General features: G+C 37.9%; 1 protein-coding gene across 6 annotated transcripts; it reads left to right on the top strand.

The window, feature by feature from the left end:
- The first annotated feature begins 119 nt into the window (after positions 1-119).
- NIPA2 (NIPA magnesium transporter 2) lies at positions 120-27,998 on the top strand. Of its 6 annotated transcripts, none has more exons than XM_047735371.1 (7): positions 121-407; positions 1,198-1,331; positions 13,095-13,326; positions 14,801-14,857; positions 20,010-20,100; positions 21,239-21,399; positions 25,562-27,998. In XM_047735371.1, exons 3-7 carry the CDS (start codon positions 13,188-13,190, stop codon positions 26,194-26,196), a joined length of 1,083 nt encoding a protein of 360 aa, XP_047591327.1. In that variant the 5' UTR covers positions 121-407; positions 1,198-1,331; positions 13,095-13,187; the 3' UTR covers positions 26,197-27,998. The 6 variants fall into 6 exon arrangements, with proteins under 6 accessions (XP_047591331.1, XP_047591332.1, XP_047591327.1 ...); XM_047735373.1 differs by having other exon boundaries at positions 121-344; XM_047735372.1 differs by lacking the exon at positions 1,198-1,331.
- The last annotated feature ends 2 nt before the right edge of the window (positions 27,999-28,000 follow it).

The raw sequence follows: 28,000 nt of genomic DNA on the forward strand, positions 1-28,000 counted from the left end.
CCCTCCACCCTCCTCTCTTTGCTCCCCGCTATACAGGGCCAGCTAAAGAAGCCGGAAATCTACGGGAAGGAGCCCCGGAGGCGGGCCTTTGCTGCGTTGCACTGCGCGTGCGCGCGCTGTCTCTTGCGTCACTCGGCCGCGCCCTGGCTCTTCGCTACGGCCCTTGGTCCTGACCGCAGCGGGGGTCGCAGGTCGTCCGGGGCAGGCTCTCCTCGTCGCTCCCCCATGGAGGAGGCGGCGCTCACGGTTGCAGCACCGGATGCTCTCACCTCCTTCTGTACCGCGACGAAGGCGCTGGCCGCGCGAGCTCAAGAGGCGGTGGCCCGTGCGGCCTGTGTGGGCGTGTAAGCGGAGGTGACCAGGGCCAAATAGTGGAGGGGAAGCCGCATGGCCGGCCTCCAGCTGGGGTGAGGTGGCCTTTCTTTCTTTCTTTCTTTCTTTCTTTCTTTCTTTCTTTCTTTCTTTCAGGCAAGCGCGAAGGGGCTAACTGGGCGACTCTGCCGGTCTTGGGTTGGTAGGGGCCCTTCAGGGGCGCTTTTCTCTGCCCTGGGGACACGTGTGTTCAGAAATGGAAGGGCTTTTTCTCATCCTGCATCGAGTAATCCCGCCGTGAATTGGATTGCTATTAAATCCCTTGGAAGCCTGACTTGGCCGTATCGGGCGCGTGTTCATTAAGCTCATTCAAATAGTTCCTTTTTGTTGTGGTGAGTTTTAGATTGTTTCAGCTACTGCGGAGATAATTAACTGACAACTGAACAAGCCTTAGGAGTCTGCCGTAACGTTTTGAACATAACTGTTTTAATTCCTAACTTTTATAAAGTCACTTAATCCTGTCTTCCTCTCCCTACAACTGTACAAAACTTTATTAGTTTTGTGTTTGTGTCTGTTTAGTTTCTTCACTAGGTTTTTCAGTTCGTTTAATACAGGATTATGTTTTAGTTGTATTTCTAGAAACCCTCTATATGCCATATGCCTAACTAGTAATAAAGGTAATATTAAAAGTAATAAAAGGACATATGAAAGAATAGAGATATTTGTTTCATTGGAGTAAGTTATCTGTTGAAGCAGCGTGTTGTCCTTGGATGAGTAGGTTTCACGTTGGTAAGTAAAACGAGTATGCAGGCTAGGAGCCAATTTTTTTAAGTATTTAGTAACTATGTAGTCCTTTTGCCTACTCCTGTATTTTCTTCTTTCCAGGCCGGAGCTACTCTGTCAGGGTTTAAAACTTTAAATGAGAATAAAGAGTATTATTTACAAGGAAATGAAAGTGAATAAGTCATCTCTGACTGCTTCCAGACTTTTTTTCCTAAGAGACCATATTAAAGTTACATGTAAGTTAAAATTTTAATTTATAACTAATGTTGCTAAATTAGGGTTGGAGATTTAGGTTCTGTAGTATTTATAAGTACTGCTTTTAAAAATAATGAGCTAAATAAGAGATTGGAAATATTAAAGTAGTGGGAACCAAACAGAAGTAAAGATTAAGAGCTCTTAAAGTTTTCCTTCAGTGTGGGCTGCCCATATAGAAATAGAGTCCAGGACATTTAGGTTCTGTTTCAGGCTGTGTAACTTTCTCTGTGTTCCTCTACATGTGATTTAACCCCATGGAAGTTTTGTTTCTTTAGTTGTGGGGATAATGATACCTTCTTCTCATTGCGTGTATTAGAAATAATGTGATTCATTATTATTATTCACTGGAACAGTGCTTCACAGGTGTGTGCAGTAAGTGGTAGCTATTATTATTAGAAATATTAAAAGAATTACTCTTATTTTTAGGATATTTGTTTTATATAAAAATACCCTGCAGTGGTATCCTACTTACCCTTGTTCGCTCAGTGTCAGCCACAGTGGCCTTTCTTTTCCTAGAAAACTGCATACCAGTTCATACCTCTCTGCCTTTGCATTTTTTTCTCTGCTTTATTCTTTTTCCTGTTTCTTTGAAGCCTTTGCTCAATGTTACCTTCTCCACTAGGCCTCTTAACCAACCTAGTTCGTTGGTTAAATAGAAGTCCCCTAACCCAACTCCCCAGTGCCCTTAACCATAGCATTTACCACCTTCTAAAATAATGTTCTCATTTATTTTTATTGTCTTGCCCTACCTCCAACACAAGGTAAACTCCATGAAGGCAGTGATTTGGTTTGTTTTATTCACTGCTATATCCCCATTCCCAGTGCATAGTATGTATTCATGTAAATGTTTATTGGCTGAGTAAATGAGATAAGCACCTGCCCACAGTGAAACGGATATAAGTAATATATATAAGTAACTGTAATACAGGCTAGGAAAATGTACAAAGAGAAGTGTAGGTTGAAGGCCAGGAAATTCAGAAAAGGTTGGTTAATCTGGCTTGCAGATTTCAAGCAGTGCTTCATTGTGGAGGTGCCTTTTGAATTGGCTCCTTAAAGATGAAAAGAATAATGTAAACAAAGATAGGGAGGATGAAAAGGAGTAAGTAAGAACGGGAGTGGTGTGTTGACCTTGGGTGGAATACAAGGTATATGAAATATAGTATTGGGAAATAAGATTCAAAAGTTAGATTTGGAACAAATAGTGAAAGGTCTTAGTGGATTACAGAATTTGAGCTTCTTTCTTTAAACAAAGGGTAGCCAGAGAATGAGATGGCACAGATGTGTTTTATAGAGCAGTGTGACAGCATCATTTATTGAAGCTGGATGAGCATTGGGAGAGACATGGAGGTGCAAGGCTGTATTTCACAAAGGTAGTCCATCTAGCACTCTTGGCCCTTGTATCCAGTTTGGGTAATGAGGATGGAGAAGCCATGGTCACAGTACAAGGAGGAACAGATTGGGGAGGAAGATGATGACCTACATGGAAAGTCTGGTTGGAACTGCCACTTGCTTGTGTTCCACTTCTGAGACTAAATGGAGACTCCAGTGGGCAAGGCAAATAAGGAGAATCCAGCTGCTGAAGTTGCTTAATACCTTTGTCCCTGTTTTCTAATCATGGGGCCCTCACCATGTATCTTTTTCAAGTTTTTGTGAAAATGAAATGGTAAAAATGCTGTGACAAGTTTAAAGCTGTAAATGTATTTCTGTTGGTATATTCTTAAAAATTATCTAGTTTTGGTAATTGTGTTGCCTATTGTTAGTCATTTTGCAAAGCAAATCTTAATTTCAGCTTACCTTATAGATGTTAGAATACTAGTTTATTTTTTCCTGTTCCTTAAGTTATGTGTTCTCTGTGTTTTAGAATTAGACCAATTTCAGAATTTTATTTTAAAATTTATTTATTTCATTTTCAATGTAACTTGTATTTAATGAAAGTTAACATAAATATTCATAAATATTAGTAAAATAAGCTATGAGAATTCAATTAAAATTAAAATTTAGAAAGAACAAGCTGGAAATTCTTTTTTTTTTTTTTTTAAAGGTTTTATTTATTTATTTGACAGAGAGAGAGATCACAAGTAGGCAGAGAGGCAGGCAGAGAGAAGGGGAAGCAGGCTCCCTGCTGAGCAGAGAGCCAGATGTGGGGCTCAATCCCAGGACCCCAGGACCACGACCTGAGCAGAAGGCAGAGGCTTAATCCACTGAGCCACCCAGGCGCCCCGAACAAGCTGGAAATTCTAAGCCTTTAAAAGTTTGTTTAAAATTAAAATGGGTCATTTTCAGAGTTTTCAGTTCACTCAGCTGTGGAATCCTTGAGGACAGGGACTTGTGATCATCTTTATGACTACAAAGTTGGCACATTAGAGCTGCCCCGTATATGCATATTGAACAGATGGCCACATGTAAGTAATAACAACAGCTTGGAGGGGAGGAGTGTGGGAGGGGTCCTTCCACCTATGTCCCCCTGAGAGGTAAGATGGGCAGGTTACCATCTGGAGCTTGTTCTCTCTGGGTTAGGAAAATAGTTGAAGTGAAACTTAGCAAGTTTTCTTGTTTAGCTAACCTTAAACCTGGCCCTACTTCATAGTTAATCCTTAAGGATAAAAGATAATCTGTTTTGTTTTTTTTAAGATTTTTATTTATTTATTTGACAGACAGAGATCACAAGTAGGCAGAGAGGCAGGCAGAGAGAGAGGAGGAAGCAGGCTCCATGCTGAGCAGAGAGCCCGATGCGGGGCTCGATCCCAGGACCCCGAGATCATGACCTGAGCCGAAGGCAGCGGCTCAACCCACTGAGCCACCCAGGCGCCCCAAGATAATCTGTTTTAGGCTCTCCCAGCTGTGATTGACCTTTATAGTTCTAGAGTGGGAGCAGATCTGAGAATAGTGAAGCAAACTCATTCCTTTTAGGACATTCACACTGATGTCCTATTTTCAAACAAATGAGAAAATTAATTTACTTAGTTTAGTGGTGAAGACTGCTTTATAATTTGAGGGTTTGCAGGTTCTATGTTGTTTGTCCCCACCCCCACCCCCTTCTGCCCACCACCACACTGGTATAGTTCCATGAGTGAACAAACAGAACCTTAATTATATAAAGGCTTAAATCAGATTTGCCACTGAAATGAGTACCTCTTGTGGGGTAGGAAAACCACCACTACGAACCAAAGTCATTGTCTTTAAGTACCTTTTATCTTCAAAGATAGGAGAGTAATTGAGACTTTAATTTTATAAGGCTGACTAAAAATAAGTGCAAAGGAAAGAAATGCCTTTGGGCTAATGAAGTCTTTGTAGCACAGCTTGACTTGTGAACTGGTGATGAGTGAAGAGCAGGCTTTAAGTATTGGGAGGAGGACAGGAGGGCTGTGGTGTATCTGGGGCAGTGATGACACTTGTCTGAAGGGAGCCTTGGTCCTGTGTTGGTAAGTGAGTGGGATTGTTGCAACTCTCCAAAACTAGCATAACATTGACCAACCTGTCAAAAAAGGCTTTCTGACTACTTTTGTGTGTTCAAAATTTTCTATAATAAATAGGTCAAAGGAAGGGGCGCCTGGGTGGCTCAGTGGGTTAAGCCTCTGCCTTTGGCTCAGGTCATGAGCCTGACCTGGTCCCCCCGCCCTCCCTTGCTTGCCTCTCTGCCTACTTGTGATCTCTCTCTCTCTTGCTCTCTGTCAAACAAATAAATAAATAAATTGAATAGGTAAAAAGAAGAAAATAGATTTTAAATAGCATCATGAAATTCTATGTAAAATAAATACGGAGAAAATTCATATATAGGGATACATAGGTACATGTTAAGAACAATGAACTTTCAATGACTTTAAGATAAAATGAATAAGATTCTATTATAATGTATTGTTTTAATCACCTCTTTTTCACCTTATTCATAGGGCTAGAATTCCTTCCCCATGGCACATGACATTGGGTACATGAGAGTGAGGTGGTTTATTAATCTCACTTAGCCCAGGCAGAAGGACATGGTACATTTCACAGGGCCACAAGGGGTGGTGGTGGGGGACTGCAGAGTAAAGAATGAGTTGCTGTGGAATGTAGGCCTTGAGTAACAAGTGTTTGAGGTGCACCCCTTGGATCCTGCAGGAGAATGTGATTGGCTTGCTTTAAAATAATTCTATAGTCTGGGAGGGCAGTGAAGCCTAGTACTTGGATATAAGCAGGAAATATGCCAGGTCTCCACAATAAGAAGGGTTATTTAGCCTCTTTTTAAAAAGTAATCTCTTTTTAAAAAGTAATCTCTACACCCAGAGTGGGACTCAGACTCATGACCTTAAGAGCAAGAGTCATAGACTCTACTGACTGAACTAGCCAGGTATGCCAAGGAAGGTATTTGGCTTTGGGACCTTATCTACAGGAGCAGAGTGGGGAGGGGACCTCATTATCAGGCCATTAAAAGCCCTCCCCATTTTACCAGATGTCAAGGCAGCACAGAATATTGGATCTTTATTTTTTTAAATTTTTTTAAAGGGAGTGATTTATTTAAGTAGGTTCACACCTAACATGGGGCTTGAACTCAAAACCCTAAGATCAAGAGTGGCATGCTCTGCTGACTGAATCTGCCAATAGCTTGAATCTTAATTTTTGACCTTATACTGCATCTATGTAATTTGCACAGAGTGCAAGTTAACATTAAGTGTTAATAAATTAAATATTACTAATTAATAGTTACACATTTGGTATTTGAAAGTCAGGTTTATGTAAGTGCAGTCTAAATTTGGATTTGTGAGGCTATCATTACACTGGGATTGGAATTGTAGATAAACCTGACTTGTTTCTGGGTATCATTTTTGCAGATAATAAAGTTACATTTTATTGATTCCAGAATATTCAGACTTACACTTCAGTTCATTTTCTTCAGACCTTCAAAAGGGGAATTTTATAGACCAGGGAACTTTAAGTAGTAGTCACTTCCTCAGTAGAATTCACATGATAATTAACATTGCTTGATGATGATAATAGTTAAAGGAGTTGGTTTTACATTAAGGTGTGCTTTGAAGAATCTTAGGTGACCCATGGTCATTGGAATACAGAGTGGGGTGCAGTGTTTGGTAGCTGGGTTTTATTCCCATTTTCCCAGATTTTATTATTTTCATTTTCATTTTCACTTGTATGTAGTGCTATCACTTCCCAACATACTTGAGCAACTTTTTACAGCTTTATGAAGTTTATGGGCTGTAAGAAAGTTGTTACATCTTAAGATGCTGATCTAAATGACACAGCTTTATTTTTATTTTATTTTATTTATTTATTTTTTAGATTTTATTTATTTGTCAGAGAGGGAGAGAGAGCGCGAGTGAGCACAGGCAGACAGAATGGCAGGCAGAGGCAGAGGGAGAAGCAGGCTCCCCACCGAGCAAGGAGCCCGATGTGGGACTCGATCCCAGGACGCTGGGATCATGACCTGAGCCGAAGGCAGCTGCTTAACTAACTGAGCCACCCAGGCGTCCCAACACAGCTTTATTTTTTAGGGCTAGTTATAATTATTTCCTTTTATCTATATTAACCCAGAAAACATATATTAAAATACATTTTTGCGACTGCCAGATAGCTAGGTGCACGGGATTAAAAAGGTGACTCGTACGAGTCTAGGGGCTGGCAGTCTGGTGAGGGAAACTGGGTCGTAAACACTGTTAAGCCAGTCATTTAGATGTAGTGGGAACACTGTAAACACACTTTGTTGTTGTTGTAATAGTCTTTTTATAGTCTATATAAGTAATTCTTGCTGCTAACCATTTTGTTCTCAAATTATTTGCCTCCCACTTTCACTGCAAGTTTATGTCTTCATCCATACTGATTGTCACAGTCCAGAATTATTCCAGAGGCAGGCTGATGAGGCTTGAGGTTACCAATGTTTGGCATATAAAGAGACCATAGTTTATTTTACTTTAAATTTAAAAATCAGTAGTAACTTTATAGATTGTTTAGTTTCTTTTGTTAGTGTGTATGTTAAGGTTGTGACTCATTCAAGGTCATGCACCCAGCTAGAGGCAGGACTGAGTCTCCAAATTTCCCACTAGACTTGCTGAATGCATATTCTTGCTTTAAGATGGCATTAAGAGGATTGGGGGTACTTCTCCAAATACATTGTAAGAGGGATTGATTCTGGAAAGGTGTCAAGTAGAAAGCTAATCTCATCCATATTGTGACTGATACTTAAAAAGCTCAGAGCACCTCCCTGACTTGAGTTCTTTCCACGTTTCAGTATTATCTTGTTCTAGATTGTGAGGTGACTTTGCTTTTCAGATTGTTAGGGTTTCTTTTTTCTTTCCTCCTTCCCTTCTCCCTTCCTGTGGGCTCCACACCAGCACAGGGCCTGAACTCCTTATCAAACGAGTTGGCCATCCAATGGACTGAGCCACATAGGTGCCCCTTGTTAGTCGGTTCTGCCCTGACGCCCCTGCAACTCTTGGGAAACAGCCTGTGTTTTAAAAACCTTAATATGGAAATGTCCAGACATACATGGTACATGCAGTAGAGAGAATGATACAGTGAACCCTGGGTGTGCCTACCACCCATCTTTACCACTGATCCTCTGCAGACAAGTTCTGGCTTTTCAAAATTCTGATGGGAATTTTATATTTACCCCGTAATAAGCCTATTCAGGTATGTAAGTTAGCTATTTCAATAGCATTTAGCAATAAGCATTTGTGATTGTGTTCACAGGTCTTTAGGTCAGCAGGGATGACTCTGTGTTTTGCTCTGCACGTAATGGAAGGGTGCCAAAGGGCAAGCAAAAATACAAAGGTTCTCTTTATATGTACACTCAGAACTGGCAGTCCTGTCACACCTACCTCCTATTGGAGTACGCCCCAAATCAGTGGGGGTGGAAAGGACCGTTCTTATGAAGTGTTCCAGGAACCATAATGTGACTCAACAGGCAAATCTAAACACTGGCCCCATTGTCAGTGTCATCTCAGTGTGAATACCTTTTCCATTATTACAGAACATTATCACCCATTATTTAACTGCCTTTCGTCTGTCTCCCCACTGAAGACTAAAATTTAGCTATCACTATTTTATCCATAGAGCTTAGCACGTTTAATGCACACAGCATTTGTTTGGTAAATACTATTTGAGTAAATGGATAACATAATTGAGGGGCTGGGTGAATAGGAAGTTGCTTTTGCTAAAGGCCAGAACCTCATAACCTGAAAAACAGAAAAACTTGTCTGGTCAGCAAGAGTTAATGTGTGAGGATCCTACTGAATTGCAGATTAGTTCTGGAACTCAGTAGTTGTGGTACTAAAAATACCAGAAAGTTGGGCTGGTAGTCAGTTATAACCAATCCTAAACCTACTGCTTTCTGCACTTTGCTTTAGTTCATTTGTTAGCAGTGTTCATGAGTTGGCCATTTGGAAAAAAAATGTGCAGTCTTTGGTAAGCCTCTGCTTCCTATCTGGTCTTGTGGCTCAAGCCTTCTAGGTCCATAGTCATCATGTTCTCTGAAAAGTCTGTCAGTATCACACTTGCACCTTGGCAAATTTCTGTCTGCTAGAATCATCATCCTCTGCTAACAAAATGATAAAGACAAATGATAAATCTGCATACCTCCAAATAGGCTAAATAAGAAATAAATTACCATTTGCTTTTATCTACATAGATTTTTTTTAATGCAAGAGAATTTTTTATTTATTTTTAAAATTATGTTTAGTTAGCCACTGTATAATAATATATCATTAGTTTTTTTTTTTTTTAAAGATTTTTTAAATTTATTTATTTGACAGACAGAGTCAAATAGGCAGAGAGGCAGGCACAGAGAGAGGAGGAAGCAGGCTCCCCGCCGAGCAGAGAGCCCGATGCGGGGCTTGATCCCAGGACCCTGGGATCATGACCCGACCCAAAGGCAGAGGCTTCAACCCACTGAGCCACCCAATATATCATTAGTTTTTGTTTAGTGTTCAGTGATTCATTAGTTGTGTATAACACCCATGGTCCCCTCTTTTTTTTTTTTTTTTAAAAGTATTTTATTTATTTATTTATTTATTTATTTATTTATTTATTTGTCAGAGAGACCGAGAGAGAGCACACAAGCAGGCAGAGTGGCAGGCAGGCAGAGGCAGAGAGAGAAGCAGGCTCCCTGCCGAGCAAGGAGCCTAATACAGGACTTGATCCCAGGACCCTGGGATCATGACCTGAGCCGAAGGCAGCAGCTTAACGGACTGAGCCACCCAGGCATCCCCCCATGTCCCCTCCTTAATACCCATCATCCTGTTAGCTATCCTCCCATGCTCCCCCCATCCGAAACCCTCTTTGTTTCCCAGGATCCATAGTCTGTCATGGTGTGTCTCCCTCTGATTCCCCCCCCCTTCAGTTTTCCCTCCCTTCCTCTATGGTCCTCCGTGGTATTCCTTATGTTCTGCATAAGGAATATGAGTGAAACCATAGTATAATTGTCTTTCTGTGATTGACTTACTTTATTTGGTATAATCCTCTCCAGTTCCATCCATTTTGATGCAAATGATGGGTATTCATCCTTTCTCATGGCTGAATAATACTCCATTGTATGTATGTACCACAGCTGCTTTATCTGTTCATCTGTTGAAGGGCATTTTGGCTTCCACAGTTTGGCTATTGTGAACATTGCTGCTATAAACATTGGGGTGCATGTGCCCCTTCTTATCAAAGCATCTGTATCTTTGGGGTAAATACCTAGTAGGGTAATTGCTGGGTTATAGGGTAGCTCTATTTTTAACATCTTGAGGAAGCTCCCTACTGTTGTTCAGAGTGGCTGTACCAGCTTGCCTTCCCACCAAGAGTGTCAGAGGGATCCCCTTTCTCCACATCTTCATCAACATTTGTTCCCTGTTTTTTTTTTAAATTTTGCCATTGTAACTGGTGTAAGGTGGAATCTTATTTATGGTTTTGATTTGTATTTCCCTGATGGCTGGTGATATTGAACATTCTTACGTGTGTCTGTTAGCCATTTGTATGTGTTTTTTGGAGAAGTGTCTGTTGTGTCTTCTGCCCATTTTTTGACTGGGTTATTTGTGTTTTGAGTATTGAGTTTGAGAAGTTCTTTATAGATCTTGGATATCAGCCCTTTATGTGTAATGTGATTTGCAAATATCTTCTCCCATTCCATGGGTTGCCTCTTAGTTTTGTTGACTGTTTCCTTTGCTGTGCAGAAGATTTTATCTTGATGAAGTCCCAGTAGTTCATTTTCGCTTTTGTTTCCTTTGCCTTTGGAGACATGTCTTAAAAGAAGTTGCTGCAACTGATGTCTAAAAGGTTACTGCCTATGTTCTCTTCTAGAATTTTGATGGATTCCTGTCTCACATTGACGTCTTTCATCCATTTAGAATTTATGTTTGTGTATGGTGTGAGAAGATGCTCCAGTTTAATTTTTCTGTATGTAGCTGTTTTCCCAGCACCACTTATTGAAGAGACTCTTTTTTCCATTGGATATTTTTTCCTGATTTTTCGAAGATTGTTGACCATAGACTTGAGGGTCCATTTCTGGGCTCTCTGTTCTGTTGATTTATATGTCTGTTTTTGTGCCAATACCATGCTGTCTTGGTGATCACAGGTTTGTAATATAGCTTGAAGTCAGGCAGCATGATTCCCCCAGCTTTGATTTTCTTTTTCAACATTCCCTTGGCGATTTGGGGGTCTTTTCTGGTTCTATACAAATTTTAGAATTGTTTGTTCCAGCTCCTTGAAAAATGCCAATGGTATTTTAATAGGGGTACTATTGAAATTGTAGATTGCTCTGGGCAGGATAGACATTTTCACAGTGTTTAGTCTTCCAATCTGTGAGCATGGAATGTTCTTCCATCTTTTTGTGTCTTCCTCAATTTCTTTTATAAATCTTCTGTAGTTACTAGAGTATATTAACCTCTTTGGTTAGATTTATTCCTAGGTATCTTACGGTTTTTGTTGCTATTGTGAATGGAATTGATTACTTTATTTCTCTTTCTACAGTTACATTGTTAGTGTATAGTAAAGCAGCTGATTTCTGTGCATTGATTTTGTATCCTGCCACATTGCTGAATTGCTGTATGAGTTCTAGTAATTTGGGGTTGGAGTCTTTTGGGTTTTCCACGTAAAGTGTCATGTCATCTGTGAAGAGAGAGAGTTTGACTTCTTCTTTGGCAATTTGGATGCATTTTCTTTTTGTTGTCTGATTGTTGATGCTAGGACTTTAGTACTATGTTGCACAATAGTGGTGAGAGTGGGCATCCCTGTCATGTTCCTGACCTTAAGGGAAGAGCTTTTCCCCATTGAGAATGGTATTTGCTGTGGGCTTTTTGTAGATGATTTTTATGAAATTGAGTAATGTTCCCTCTATCTCTACACCCTGAAGAGTTTTAATCAGGAAAGGATGTTGTATTTTGTCAAATGCTTTTTCTTCATCAGTTGAGAGAATCATACAGTTCTAGTCTTTTCTTTTTTTAATATGCTCTATTATGTTGATTGATTTGCGAATGTTGAACCACCCTTGCATCCCAGGAATAAATCCGACTTGGTTGTGGTGGATAATCCTTTTAATGTTCTGTTGGGTCCTCTTGACTAGGATCTTGTTGAGGATTTTGGCATCCATGTTCATCAGGGCTATTGGTCTATAATTCTCTATTTTGATGAGCTCTTTGCCTGGTTTTGGGATCAGGGTAATACTGGCCTTATAGAAGGACTTTGTTTACGTAGATTTCTAAGAAGAAGGTGTATTCATGAGAAAACTCTGAGCTTCTCTGTATACATTATTCAAAAAGGACACATGAAATTGGTAAATGTGGAGCGCCTGGGTGGCTCAGTGGGTTAAAGCCTCTGCCTTCAGCTCAGGTCATGGTCCCAGAGTCCTGGGATCGAGCCCCATATCGGGCTCTCTGCTCGGCGGGGGGCCTGCTTCCTCCTCTCTCTCTCTCTCTCTCTCTCTCTCTGTCTGCCTGCCTCTTTGCCTAATTGTGATCTCTGTCAAATAAACAAATAAAATCTTAAAAAAAAAAGAAATTGGTAAATGTATTGATAAACTAGATTTGTATATTCTCATGCCTGATTTTCATTCTGTGGAAATTTTTTTCTTAACAGCAAAGTTTTGTTACTGGGAACTGTCAGCTAAGACAGGAGACATTTAAATATGAAACTAGAGTTCATAAAACCAATTTAAATTTTAAACAGTATAGGCATATAAAAGTAGTTGTATTTTTATTTTTTTTCAGTTTTACTGAGTTATTGTTGACATACAACATTGTATTAGCTAAGGTATGCAACATAGTGATTATATGTGTATTGTAAAATGATCACCACAGTAAGTTTAGTTAACATCACACATACAAATTTTTTTTCCTGTGATGAGAACTTTTAAGATCTCTCTTAGCCACTTTCAAATATGTAATACAGTATTGTTAGCTGTAGTCACCATGCTGTACATTAACATCCCCAAACTTATAACTATATCTTTTTACCACCTTCACCCATTTCTGTCACCTCTCTACCCCCTCACCCATTTTTGTCACCCTTTTACCCCTGCCTCTGGTAACCACCAGTCTGTTCTCTGATTTTATGATTTTGGTTTTTAAGTATGGCCTTACATCACAATCCCATCTTTTGCCATAAGTATGAGAAATATAATTTTACATTGGTGGTAAATTATAAATGGTAAATATGTTATCAATGGTAGTAATGAAAATACTCCTTTATGAGTGGAGAAGTGGAGTAAAATTTTTGAATTACATATGGATTATCATCATTCTGTTTAAAAATCAAGTTTTGTTTTGTTTTGCATTTTTTAGATTTGAAGATTGCATAGTCCTGCCTCCAGCACCAGTGCTTTCTCTGTTTTGTGATCAATGTGATTCACAAGAACTTCTTTAGTAACAAACGAAATGATCCAGGGCCGTGGAAAATATGACTTTTACATTGGTCTGGGATTGGCTATGAGCTCCAGCATTTTCATTGGCGGGAGTTTTATTTTGAAAAAAAAAGGTCTTCTTCGACTTGCCAGGAAAGGCTCCATGAGAGCAGGTAGGCTGTGTCCTATGTGACCATGAAATGACATCAATGTGTGCTTGTGTACTCAGGTTCTTTGTTGGTAGACAACCATATCTTTGTTCCTACTTAGTATTAAACTTTGAACTTTGCAAGCCTTGTAAATATTTATAGAGAATCAGACATCAGTTTTGTGATGAGGAAAATTAAAAGTGAGACAATGTCAAAATAAGCTGTTAACTTCTGCAGTTATTATCAAAGTGGAAATAGGGACCAAGGCCAAATTAGCATCCAGCCTTATCTTTAAATTTTGTTATGTCTGTAGTGAAGGAGATAAGGGTTTATGAACAGAATCAGAATATTACCGAAGCCTAGGATTTTTTTTTATCTAGGTTACTGAAGTTTTACTTTTACCTTAAGACATTTTACCTGATGATCTCAAATTGACATGAAGGAAAGAGAAGGCTTACTACGGTTAAAGAGTATTCTGTTCAGTGATTTTTCTGAAGGGTGATATAGGTTATTTCCCCAGACTTGTCGGGCTGACAAGTCATGAGACTTTGGGGGATACTCAGTGTGATAAAACCCCACTCTGACTTCATTTGGTGCATTCATGACAGCATTATATTGCTTTCTGGTCATGTTCTGTCATGCAGCCTCTGCTTTAGTTCCAAACCCAATTCTGACCTCACAGGAAGACCTGCTTTGGCAGTAAAAAAAAAAAAAAAAAAAAAAATCGAACTTCTTCCTCTTTCCTGTGCCATCTTTATGGCCAGAGCTAATCAGTCTTAAAATAGTAGCCTCTGTTAGTGGGCAGAGAAGAAAGTATTAGCATATGCTGCTTGAATAAGTATATTCCTCATTCTGTCTTAAGGCAGGTACTCTCATTCTCCATGATAGATATGATTGTCAGAGGGTTCATTTGCATTGGCTTTTCTTTTGGACAATGGCTTAAGTACCAGTTGCTTCCTGATTTTATTAATTTTTTGGGGAGGAAAGTCAAATAGGAAGATGGGGATCCTGGCAGCTCCAGACTCTGATGAATGCTCAGTCTTTTTATGTATGGTCAATATAAAACCCCTTCTCCAAGGTTACTTCCTCATAAGTGGGACTAACCCACACCTATATGGCTTATCCACATTCAGACTAATTTATTTGAAGTTGGGTTACTTCTTACTGGTTCTTTTTCTTTGTTTATTGAAGCTGAGTTCACAAAACAAAAGAATGATGCATAGACTGAAAATAAGGATTGATTTTAATTCTTTTACTCAACAGTATAGTGCATACCTAAAAATTTTTAACATTGTCATGATCCTCATCCCCTTTTCTAAGATAATCATAAAAAGATTATTTTAGAAATCCCCTTACACAGTCATGGTGAAACCTTTATTCAAAATAATAATAATCAACAAATGAGATATTTCAAAATCTGTAATTGCTAGTAGTTGTCATAAATTTTAAGAGTCTGATAATCTTCCAAAAAAGCTAAATTTTACTTTTTCATTTGCAGGTCAAGGTGGCCATGCATATCTTAAAGAATGGTTGTGGTGGGCTGGATTGCTATCAAGTATGTATAGAGAACATTTCAAGGATATTTTATAGTTGTATATTAAAATATTTGCACATACTAATACTGCCTCTTATTAGCACGTTGTTATTTGTTTATTTAATTTTTTAAGATTTATCTATTCTAGAGAAAGAGTGACAGAGCAAGTGAGGGCGGGGAGGGGCAGAGAATCCTGAAGCAGCCTACCTGCTGAGCACAGAGCCTGATGCTGGACTGGAATCCAGCACCCCAAGATCACAACCTGAGTCAGTCAAGAGTCTGCTGCTTAACCGACTGAGCCACCCAGGTGCCCCTAGCACTTTTACAATTTTTAAATAAATCCTTGCTTTTTTAATGAGTAGTACTCAAAATATATAAAATTGAAGCCAGTAAAAGTCATTTAGCAGTTTAATAGTTTATTTAATTTGAATGAGAAGACTTTCTTTTACCTGTCTGATTGAAATATGTCTGATATACCTATGTGTTTTTTTAAGATTCTCAGTTTAAGAGGTAACTTTGTTAGTAAAATATCCTGTTTAAAATATCCGTATTAAAATATCCTGTATATCCTGTATATTTATATCCTGTATAAAAATTCCAAAGAATATACAGATAAACTAAGATTTAATTAAGTGTTGGATATAAAGTCAACATATAAAACTAAGCTGCATTACGAGCAGCAATTAGAAAATGAAATGTTGGGGCACTTGGGTGGTTCAGTCGGTTAAGCATTTGCCTTCGGCTCAGGTCATGATTTCAGGGTCCTGAGATCAAGTCCCACATTGTGCTCTCTGCTTAGTGGGGAGTCTGCTTCTCTCTCTCTTTCTCTCTCTCTGCTCTCCTTCTCTCTCTCTCTCTCAAATAAATAAATATCTTTAAAAAAATGTTAAAATGGTACCATTTTCATATAATTTTTAAAAACAGGAATTATTTAATTATAAATGTAACAAAAGATGGGAAAGATGCCTATGGAGAAAATGAAATCATTACTGAGAAAAAGAAGACAAATAGAGGGATATATTATTTTCATGAGTTGAAAGATTCATTATTGGAAAGTCATCATTTCCATAGTGACAGGTTAAATGATATTCCATTTAAAACTGTTTGTGGTCATGTGGCAGATGGTAAGTTGATTTAAAATTTGTACAGTAGGGCACCTGGGTGGCTCAGTTAAGCATCTGCCTTTGGTTCAGGTCATGATCCTGGGGTCCTGGGATCGAGTTTTGCTCAGCTTGGAGTCTGCTTTTTCCTCTCTCTCTCTGCCCCTCTTCCCCGCTCATGCTCTCTATCTCAAATAAATTGGAAAAAAAAAAAAAAAAGACTACCCTAAAAATTCAAAACACATTTTAAAAAAATAAGTAAAATTTGTATGGTAGTACAGAAGTCCAAGTAAAGCGAACTCTTTTTTTAATTTAAATTTTGATAGTTAACATGCAGTGCAGTATTGGTTTCAGGAGTAGAACTCAATGATCCATCACTTATATACACCACCTAGTGCTCATCACAAGTACCCTCTTTAATACCCATCCCCCATCTAGCTCATTCCCCACCCACCTCCCTTGGTCAGCCTTCAGTTCTCTACCGTTAAGCTGCTCTCCTTTCTTTCTTTTCCCCCTTCCCTTATGCTCATCTGTTTTCTTTCTTAAATCCCACATATGAGTGAGATAAGGTATTTGACTTTCTCTGATTTATTTCACTTAGCATAATGCACTCTTGCTCCATCCATGTCATTGCAAATGACAAGATTTCATTCTTTTTGATGGTTGAAAATACTATTCCATTGTATATACATACCACATCTTCATTATCCATTCATCAGTTGATGGACATTTGGGCTCTCTCCATAGATTGGCTATTGTTGATAATGCTGCAGTAAATAATGGGGGTGTATGTACCCCTTTGAATCTGTATTTTTGTATCCTTTGGATAAATACCTAGAAGTGCAATTGCTGGATTGTAGGATGGTTCTCTTTTTAACTTTTTGAAGAACCTGTAACCTGTGCTCCAGGGTAACTACACCAGTTTACCTTCCCACCGACAGGCAAAAGGGTTCCCCTTTTTCCACATCCTCAGTAAATCTTGTTTCTTGTGTTGTTAATTTTAGATTGTACAGGTTTGAGGTGGTATCTTCTTGTGGTTTTGATTCATATTTCCCTGATGATGAGTAATGTTGAGTATCTTTTCACGTGTCTCTTAGCCATCTGGATGTCTTCTTTAGAAAAGTGTCTATTCATGTCTCCTGCCCATTTATTAACTAGATTATTTGTTTTTTGGGTGTTGAGTTTGGTATGTTCCTTAGAGATTTTGGATACTAACCCTTTGTTAGTATGTGATTTACAAAGTATCTTACTGTTCTGTGGGCTGCCTTTTTTTTTTTTTTTAAAGATTTTATTTATTTATTTGTTAGAGAGAGGGAGAGAGAGAGCATGAACACAGGCAGACAGAGTGGTAGGCAGAGGCAGAGGGAGAAGCAGGCTCCCCGCCGAGCAAGGACCCCGATGTGGGACTCGATCCCAGGACTCTGGGATCATGACCTGAGTCGAAGGCAGCCGCTTAACCAACTGAGCCACCCAGGCGACCCATGCCTTTTGTTTTTTGATTGTTTTCTTTGCTGTGCAGAATCTTTTTATCTTGATGAGGTCCTAAAAGTTCAGTTTTGCTTTTGTTTCCTTAAGCAGATAGTCGTAAGAGGTGAAAGTATTTGCTATACGGGCATCGAGCTTTATTATGAAGCTGCACTAATTAAGTCAGTATGGTAGCATGTCAAAATACATAAACCTGTAGAATAGAATGGAGAACCCTAAAACACCCACACACAGTGTGTTTATTGCAAAGGTGGTATTGAAATAGGGAAATGTGCTTTACAATAAATATTGCTGTAACAATCCATAATGGAAAAATTACAGTTTGATTTCTACTGCACTCCATACGTAAAGATCAACTCCAGGTGGTTCATAAGCTTAAATGTGAAAGGTAGAACACTAAAAGAATTTCGAGAAAGATCTCTCATACAAGAAATGGGTAATAATAGGAGATTAAGTAGGAGATTAAGGAGATTAAGATTACTTAAGCACTGAATAATGTATAGAATTGTCTAATCACTATATTGTACACTGAAACTAATAGCACTGTATGTTAACTATACTGGAATTAAAGAATAATTAAATAAAAATGATTTCTTGGGGCGCCTAAGTGGCTCAGTGGGTTAAGTCTCTGCCTTCGGCTCAGGTCATGATCTCAGGGTCCCAGGATCGAGTCCTGCATCAGGCTCTCTGCTCAGAGGGGAGCCTGCTTCCCTCTCTCTCTCTCTGCCTACTTGTGATCTCTCTCTCTCAAATAAAGAAAATCTTTAAAAAACTTATTCTCATACAATTTGTATGAAGCACCTACCACAAAGGAAAATATTTTAAAATTTGATGTTAAAATTAAGAACTTCTGGTCAAGAGTATAAAAGAATGAAAAGGCAAATTACAGAAAGTAAAAAAAAAAAAAAAAGGACTGATGTTTTTAACACACAGAAGTTTCATGTCCAAAATATGTAAAGAATTACCTCATATGAGTAAGAGAAAACAAATAGCTTAAGAGCCCAACAGGAAAAATAGTTGACCAGCTGCTTCACTAAAAGATTTTACTTGGCCAGTGAACACATGAAAAGGGGAAATGCAAATGGAAAGAATAATAAAACAATTCCATTTTCCATTAACAGATTAGCAACTTTTTGTACCAAGTGGGACAAAGGGAGCTATCAAATTCTGCTCCATGAAACTTGATATAACCAGTTTGGAAAATACAGTAGCCATAAGTGATCTTTCTGTAAGATTACGTCCCCTGCATAAGATTCCCTAGTGGCTTTTCAATTCAGATGAAATCTGTATCAGGATTCACAAAGGTTGTGTACCATGGGTCCCTGGCTACCTCTGACCCCAGGGCTGCCTTCACCAACACTCCATTCCTTTGTACACTTCATGTTAAGTACTTGACATGTATTTTGCCTATTTTCCTTCACTAAAATTTAAGTTTTTAGGAGAACAGTATTTTCATTTTTTAAAAATATTTGAGAGAGCATGAGAGAGTGAGCAGAAGCAGTGGGGAGGGGCAGAGTGAGAGGGACAAGCAGAACCTGGAGGCAGGACTCCATCCCAGGACTCTGGAATCATGAGCTTGGCCGAAGGCAGATGCCTAGCTGACTGAGCCACCCAGGCACCAGGAGAACAGTATTTTTGTTTTGTTTACTGCTCTGTTTCCTGATCCTAGAACAGCATCTGGCCCATTGTAGGTACCTAAGGATGTCTTTTAAATATGAGTTGGGTTAAGAAAAAAAACACTAATGAAAAAAGACTTAGGAGAGATGTTTTCACACAGTTTTAGCTGCTTTTAATTGATTTCTGTTTGTTGTGATAGGGTATAAGTATTTATTAAAAAAATTATATGTAAGATAAATTGGTTCTCTTCAATTAAAATTACAGATTATTATTTTTTCTAATTGGTTTGGATTCTGTTCTAATGTTGATAATTTACAGGAGAACCCTTATGAGTAGATGGGAAAAAATAAATTACTAAATACAATTGAAATAGCATATAAAAAATATAAATGTACCTTTGACCCTTCAGCAGTATGGTAGTTGGGGCAGTGACCTGCTGTGCAGTTGAAAAGCTGCATATAACTTTTGACTCCCAGAAGCTTTACTGTTAGCATACTATTGACCAGAAGCCTTAGCAAGGCTTCTGTTAACACTTACTTTGTATGTTATAAGTATTATATACTGTATTCTAAACAATAAACTAGAGGAAAGAAAATCATACAAAATACACTTAGACAGTGCTATTAAAAATCCACTTGAGGGGTGCCTGGGTGGCTCAGTTGGTTAAGCAACTGCCTTTGGCTCAGGTCATGATCCTGGAGTCCCGGGATCGAGTCCCGCATCGGGCTCCCTGCTCAGCAGGGAGTCTGCTTCTCCCGCTAACCTCTCTCCTCTCATGCTCTCTCTCTCATTCTCTCTCTCTCTCTCAAATAAATAAATAAAATCTTTAAAAAAAAAAATCGACTTGAGTGGATCCTGAAAGTTTAAACTCCTGGTAAGTTCAAGGGTCAACTGTATATGAAAATAACATATAGGCATTTTCATTTTGAGTGATTTGTTCTGAGAGTTTTCTTTTGTTGTCTGTCTCCAAGTGGGAGCCGGTGAGGTGGCTAACTTTGCTGCATATGCCTTTGCACCAGCCACCCTAGTGACTCCATTAGGAGCTCTCAGCGTCCTAGTAAGGTAAGGATGCTATGCTTCTTGTGTAGGAAGAGTAGTCAGTATATTAGTCCATAAAGCATTCAGTGCCATCTAATTGCACATGCTCAGCATAATTGACATTTAAACAATCTTGAGAACTTTTTTTTTTAAGCTGTGTAGTAATTGCTTTTAAAGGGTTCTCTTTTGTGCACAGGCGTGCTGTCAATTTGTAAGAGAAAATATGCTCCCATGCTTTGTCTCGCTTTTATTACAATTTTTTAAAATTTCAAGTTTGACTTGTCACAGCACTTAACATTTGAGACACAGACACTTTGGTAAAATGGTGGTTGGTGATAAGTCAGTTTCCATACCTACAGTAAACCAATGATTGGTGCAAGGTTGTGTACCTCTGAAGACTGCTCTGGGGGTACCCCTTTGGAAGGAGCAGTCCAAAACTTGTCCTTTTTCTATTATTTTAATGATTAGTCCAAACAGCAAAGCCCATATTGAAGTTTTGATTTTGGTTACTATTCTCAAAGTTTTTGATAGATTTTTTTTAAGTCTTTGTTTCCCCCAGGGTAGTGTGTGTGTGTATAAGTCAGTATTATATTTAAGTTACATAATTTTTCAAGATACTATATAATCTAGTATATAAAAGATACATTGTGGTACATGTCTTTTACCCTTAATTTTCTGTGTGTTATGTCATATTTATAGGTTTACATTATATGTTTTTTAGATTTGGTTAAAACTGGCTTTTAAGTATTAAAATTTTTTCATTTAATAGGCAAATTATATAGAATGACACGAACACATAGAAAGGCTGCATCAACCAGTATGGATAAATTAAAGTTGAGCAAATTTTAAGCATTGGTTTGGACATAGAGTCTTAGTTAGATTATAAATTTGTATTGCACCTCCATTTATTGTGAATTTCATACTGATTTTCTACAGTAGAAATATGGAAACTATACTGGTTTAGTGTTCCATTGTTTTGCTGGAAACTTCCATTTTATGATTGAATGTGCCTTTTCTTTACCTTTTCTGAAAGCCAGAGAACCTTCACAAGTTCGTAGTGTTTTAGTTTTTTAATAATTTAAATTCTGTGTTGTGTTGATTTTTAAAAAATGAGAAAAGTAGTTGATAATTTTAATGTTCTCCACTCCCCCCCCCATTTTAGTGCCATTCTTTCTTCATACTTTCTAAATGAAAGACTTAATCTTCATGGGAAAATTGGATGTTTGCTAAGTATTTTAGGATCTACAGTTATGGTCATTCATGCTCCAAAAGAAGAAGAGATTGAGACTTTAAATGAAATGTCTCACAAGCTGGGAGATCCAGGTAAGAAACAAGAAAAGCTTTATCAGTCTCAGTATTTTACTTTTTAATTTAGTTTTTATTGTAACCAAAATTTTATGTGCATATAAAGAGGCAAATTGTTCTACATGGCTTATTATGAAAAATAATGGTCATTTTCTTCTACCAGCTCCAGATGCCTTGTTTATTTTGTTCTTTAACTCTGTGTCTCTAAGTAACATGCTTAAAGTGCTGCTATTCTTGGTTTTAGGCATCATCTGTGTGTCTACTACCTACTGTATCTGCCTGGTTTTGTTTAAATGATTTATTTACATTATAGCCATTATATAACTTTTATTCCCAGCTTAGACATATACAACTACTTTTCCTTCCTTGTTTATGTTTTTTCTTAACTGATAATTATCTTTTTTGATCACTTTTCTATGAATTTATCAATCTGTCTTAAAACTCTACTCCAGTGGTCTTAATTCTACCCTCAGTAATTTCAAACACATTAGGTATTCTGCAGTTTCATCTCTTCTGGAAATTTCTCCCAAAATCTTATTTGGCCTTAGTCCAGGCTGGTATTTTGAGCTGCCGGCACATTTGTTATTGTGGACTTTTCTTCATCAGCATCCTGAAGGGATCCCCTTCACTTTTTTCTTGGCTCTGAATCCTGGGTTTGCTCCTTCGTTTTGGTTGGAGCCGCTATTGTAGGAGACAAGAAAGGCACAGAAGAGATGAGACTTAAAGTCCTTGTATATATAAAAATGTCTTTAGTCCATGGGAACTCAATTGTCTTCTCACTTCCAGTGTTGCTAAGAAATGACAGTCAATTCTTTATCTTTTATATGTTACCATATTTTGTCTTTAGCAACCTTTAGGATGTCCTCTTTGCCCTCATCATCTGAAATTTTCCACTGAGGTACTTAGATGTGGGCTAGTTTTTATCCATTGTGCTAGGTATTTGATGGATTATTTAAAATTTGGAAATGTCTATCTTATTCTAGGAAATCAAATTTGTTCTTTGATATTCTTCCTTTTCTCTTTGTAAAATTCTTCTTACTCTTCTGTTGATTGGACCTCCTGCAATATACAGTGATTTTTCATATAGACACGTGTGCATGCACGAACATGTACACTCATGTACACATATGTACATATATACTTATACACACAATATATATAAATACGTACATATATATGCATATATATGTATACGTATATACATATATAAAAATATGTAAATACACGCGTACATATATACACACATATGTATACATATATACGTATATATTATATATATTTACATTATATATTTTAATATATGTATATACGTATACATATATGCGTATATATATGTGCGTGTATATATGTATATGTATGTACGTGTATATACGTATATACATATATGTATATACGTATATATGTGTGTATATATGTACATGTGCATATATACATATATGTGTATACGTATGTATGTACGTGTATATATGCGTATATACGTATATATGTGTGTGTATATGTACGGGTGTATTTACATTATATATTTTTATATATTTTATAATTCTATAAATATATAATTTATATATATATATATTATACATAATATTTTTTTTCATCTTCCTGTTTTTACTGCTTTTTCTTTATAGCTCTGCCTTCAGGGAGATTTCCTCAATTTTTGTCTTCGCAGCCCTTTTGAGTTTTTATTTCTGCTATTACATTTTTAATTTCCAAGAGCTTGCTTTTGCTCTTTGGTTGTGTGTGTGTGTCAGAAAAACCAAACAAAACGTGAAATGCACCTTCAACATTTTGCAGGTGTACAGTACACTGTTGTTACCCACATGTGTCGTGTTGTACATCAAGTCCCCAAAGAGACCTGGTTATTTAAAAATATTTCTGCAAACTTCAATATTGGGATTGTTTGTGGGCTCTGTTTTTTCTTTTGCTTTAGTCATTTAGTTTTGTCTTTAGGCAGTTTTGATTAAATGCTGGACATAGAATATTAAAAAGTGTAAAGGCTCTAAGTGATGTTTTATTCCTTCAGAAAAAAACCTAAATTTTTTTTTGTTGGACAGATACAAGTACCACAGATCACTTTTTCTTTCTTTTCTTCTTTTTTTTTTAATATTTTTTTTATTTGACAGAGATCACAAGTAGACAGAGAGGCAGGCAGAGAGAAGGGGAAGCAGGCTTCTTGCTGAGCAGGGAGCCTGATACGGGGTAACCCAGTGAGCCACCCAGGCGCCCTGCGGATCACCTTTAACTTGAAGCGTTGTTTCACTCTTTGTTGAGGCTGGTTTCTTTCCATTTTGCCTGTATTTCTTAATCATAGACTCTCAGCTGATACCCTGGGATGTTTACTTGGACCATCCACCGGGTGAACTTTTAATGGCAGTGTCTGTGTCAGCATTCCAAGACTGCACGTGTCTTCTCTCCGCTCTCTGGCATTTTTACCAGGCTGTCTATTTGGTTTCTAAAAACCTAGGCATATTAGCTTCTCTTCCCACAAATGCCTTAAGGGGAGTTGGATACAGAAATTTGGGCTCCACTTCACTTCAGCTCCTTCCTTTCTGGAATCTTGGCCCCTTGTATCCCAGCTGCTTAGGCAGCCCAAAATGCCGTTTTTATTTTTATCTAGTCTACTGACACTTCCACAAGCTCCAGGTCACCACTTTCTGCTGGAGTTTATGCCTGTCCTTATCCCTGCAGTCATCACAAGGGAGAAAGCAGAGGTGAGTGTTGATCTTTTTCTCTAGATTTTCATCTTTCAAGTTCCAGCTGCTTTTATTGCTCTGGCATTTCATCAGTATTTTTCTGAAGATTTATTAATAGTAGTTTTTATTGTTTTTGTGGCATGGCAATTTATGTGTTCCCAAGTTTTCCTCTGTCTACACTGAGTAAACAAAGGTTTTGTGTTTTTCTTGTTTTGGTGCTTCTCCTGGTGAACCTTGGGTGCCTTCTGAAATCAGACTTGTCAGATCCCCAGCAAAGCCTCCTGCCTGAGCCCTAGGAGTTGAGTGGGAAAGAACATGAACACAGATATAGACCTTAACCCCAACCCCCTGTTTTAGTGTATTACCTACGCACTCAGCTGGCCAGAGTGCTCCAGTTTGCTGTGGCAGTCCCTTAGATGTTCAGAACTGAGCAGAGTTCCTGGATTTTAATGCTTCTTTAATAGACTTGAAGTCAGGTCTCCCATTTTTGTCTCTCATTTACCCCGCTTCCAGAGATCCATTATATCTTTGGAGTGTTCCGTGCTGCAAGCTGAGTTACTTTGCCATCTTTCATCATTGTTGATGTGGGATTTGGCTTTCTTGGATGTGTTGTACAGTTATGAGTTTATCTTCTGCTTTCTGGCTTCCATAATATTGTTACTATCACCTCCTCTACCTGTTCTTGTTTTTGTATGTTTGCTTCTTTAAGATTCCTATTACTGTTTATTTTATTGGCAGAGTTTAAGGAGGGAACAGAGTAAATTCATGACTTACTGTGGCTCAGTTTCCTCATCTCAAAATGCATATGATGGTATCTATATTATAGAGTGGATGTGAGGATTAAATGTGAGGATTTAATCTGTGCAAATTGCTGAGAAAAGTGGATGGGCCATGGTGCTACACCGTTGTTCACTATTACCATGCTGGGTTCAGTTCTCCACATTCAGCCAGAACCTGACAGTATTTTTGATTCTCTTACTGATTTGCTATTTACCCCAGTGGTTGTCTCTAAGAATTTGAAAAACGTACTCCTTTTAGGACAAACTTGAATTTTAACTGCTGTTCTTTTTAGCATCTGTAAATTTTTGAGTGTTCAAGGTCATCTCATGATTTCTCTCCATTAGTTTGTTTCCATTCTTGGAGTTAGGGCATTCCAGTGGGTGGAAAGTAGTGAGCTATTCTAGAGTGGATGGCTGCAAATCAGCCTCATCTCCATTTTCTATGATCTAATTATCATGAGCCCTAAAATGCGATGTTAAAAATGTTAGTAACAGTTTATGAATATGAAGCATAGTGTAATCTTCCAGTATATACATCTAACTAAATTTTTATGAGTGTACTTTTGCTGGGGCAGCAAAAGGAAGAAAATATTTATTTCAAGGTCACATCTTTTCTCCTTCCTATTGATTTAATATTTGTTTTGGATTCTCAGGGGTTTTTTTTAGTACTTATGCATTTGACTAAATACAACTTTTCTTTGCCTCCCCCAGGTTTTGTGGTCTTTGCAACACTTGTGGTCATTGTGTTATTGATACTAATCTTCGTGGTGGGACCTCGCCATGGACAGACAAACATTCTTGTGTACATAACAATCTGCTCTGTAATTGGAGCATTTTCAGTCTCCTGTGTTAAGGGCCTGGGCATTGCTATCAAAGAGCTGTTTGCTGGAAAACCTGTGCTAAGACATCCCCTGGCCTGGATTATGCTGCTGAGCCTTATAGTCTGTGTGAGCACACAGATTAATTACTTGAACAGGGCCCTGGATATATTCAACACTTCCATTGTGACTCCAATATATTATGTATTCTTTACAACATCAGTTTTAACTTGTTCAGCTATCCTTTTTAAGGAATGGCAAGATATGCCTATTGATGATGTCATTGGTACTTTGAGTGGCTTCTTTACAATCATTGTGGGAATATTCTTGTTGCATGCCTTTAAAGACGTCAGCTTTAGTCTAGCAAGTCTCCCTGTGTCTTTTCGAAAAGACGAAAAAGCAATGAATGGCAATCTCTCTAACATGTATGAAGTTCTTAATAATAATGAAGAAAGCTTGACCTGTGGAATTGAACAACACAGTGGTGAAAATATCTCCCGAAGAAATGGAAATCTCACAGCTTTTTAAGAAAAATGTAATTAAAAGGCTAATCTGTAATTGTTATCAAGTGAATTTGAATATCAGAATGTGTCTGAAAAAGCATTGTTCTCAAAAAATGTTCTCTGGAGACAATCTTTTATAAGTTTCACTGATTTGGACCAAGAAATTATTATATTTACATGATGGTAGCTCACTAAAATGACCTCAGTACATGGCCAATTTCTATTAACATTGTATTATTATAGAGGTATTTTAAATTTTTCTTTCACCACAATCTAAATGCACTGACAGTTTTAAGTCGATAAAAATGCTTTATTTTTTCATTGGTGATTAAAATCTGAAATGTACATTTGTCATCCCCAGTCCATCAGTCCCTGACCATTTGAAGGCTTTTTGATTTAAAAAGGAACAAAATTTTCCTAGTACCTTATCCTGTGATTTACCTTACCTATAAGAATGACTCCTGTTTGAATTTTTTTTAATTTTGAAATGTTAGTTTAAGAGAATCCTAAGTTATGAAATGAAGAAAAACTCAAATTTACCAAACAATAAAGGGTAGGACCTTGCCCCATGGGAGATGTTTCTCACACTGTGACTTATCACCCCACATTTGATGGTCTTCCTATTCCTTGGTGGCACCTTGCTAAACCAGTGCATCCTACATATGTCAGGCTGCAGCCTGACTAGTTTCATTCTTTACTTACTCTAATCCCTTGATACTTGGAATCTTGATTTACCATTTTACATCAGCTCTTATACTTTTCAGTGTATTTTCATAATGAGTTATATTGTCATTTAGATCTTCTAACAACTCTGGGAAATAAAGTCAAAAGACTAATTTCTTAAATTTAGCTCATGTTATAATAAAAAGACAAATTGAAACAGTTCTTTTCAAAGTCTGAATGCTTAGAACAAACAAGGTGGTTATAAAATACGGTTTCTTGTACCCACTATTTTACTTTGCTTTAGTGTTTGTTCAGACCATTGTATATTTTGGTCTTTTAAAAATGTCCATGAAAAACTGTTTATGGAAAATTTCAAATGTATGCAAAAAAGGTAGACTAGTATAATGAACTCCATCCAGCTTCAGGACCTATCATCATAGCAATCAGCTGGGTTTAAAAAAGTAAACCATTTCCACCTAGGTTGCAGGAAGAACATGGGCTTGCTCCCATTGTGTTGCGCCTGCCCAAGGTAATACAGCTTGATCCCTACTGTGTAACCAGTCACCACTGGTGCCTCACTGTCCTTGCCAGGAGATTGCCAGAGCCACACTGTAGTGATGGTGTCCTGCCACACAGCTCTCCACTGGCTTTATTAGGGCAGAGTTAATGGTCTCCAGGTTTCACAAAATAAAATCCCTTTCGCCAGCATTTTTTAATTCTCTAAGTAGCCTTTGTAGACATTTTTTTTCTAATTGCCTCCCCCATGTAATCTTAATATCACAGATGTACTGTGTGTTTATGTACTATATATCTGTACTTCGTACCTAATAGAGTAAGAACCAATTTTCACCCCCATGGCTGTGATATGGCATTCAGAATTATATATAAATATAAATTCTTATTTCAACATCTTTTTAATAAGGTTTTTTTTTTTTTTTTAAGATTTTATTTACTTGGCAGACAGAGATCACAAGTAGAGAGGGGGAAGCAGGCTCCCCGCTAAGCAGAGAGCCCGGTGCGGGGCTCCATCCCAGGACCCTGGGATCATGAGCTGAAGGCAGAGGTTTTAACCCACTGAGCCACCCAGGCGCCCCCTTAATTCAACATCTTAATAGCACTGGAAATTGCATTAATGTTTAATAAATGTTTAGATTTGGTTTATAATG

The sequence above is a fragment of the Lutra lutra genome, chromosome 7, assembly GCF_902655055.1.
Source record: "Lutra lutra chromosome 7, mLutLut1.2, whole genome shotgun sequence".
NCBI lineage: Eukaryota > Metazoa > Chordata > Mammalia > Carnivora > Mustelidae > Lutra > Lutra lutra.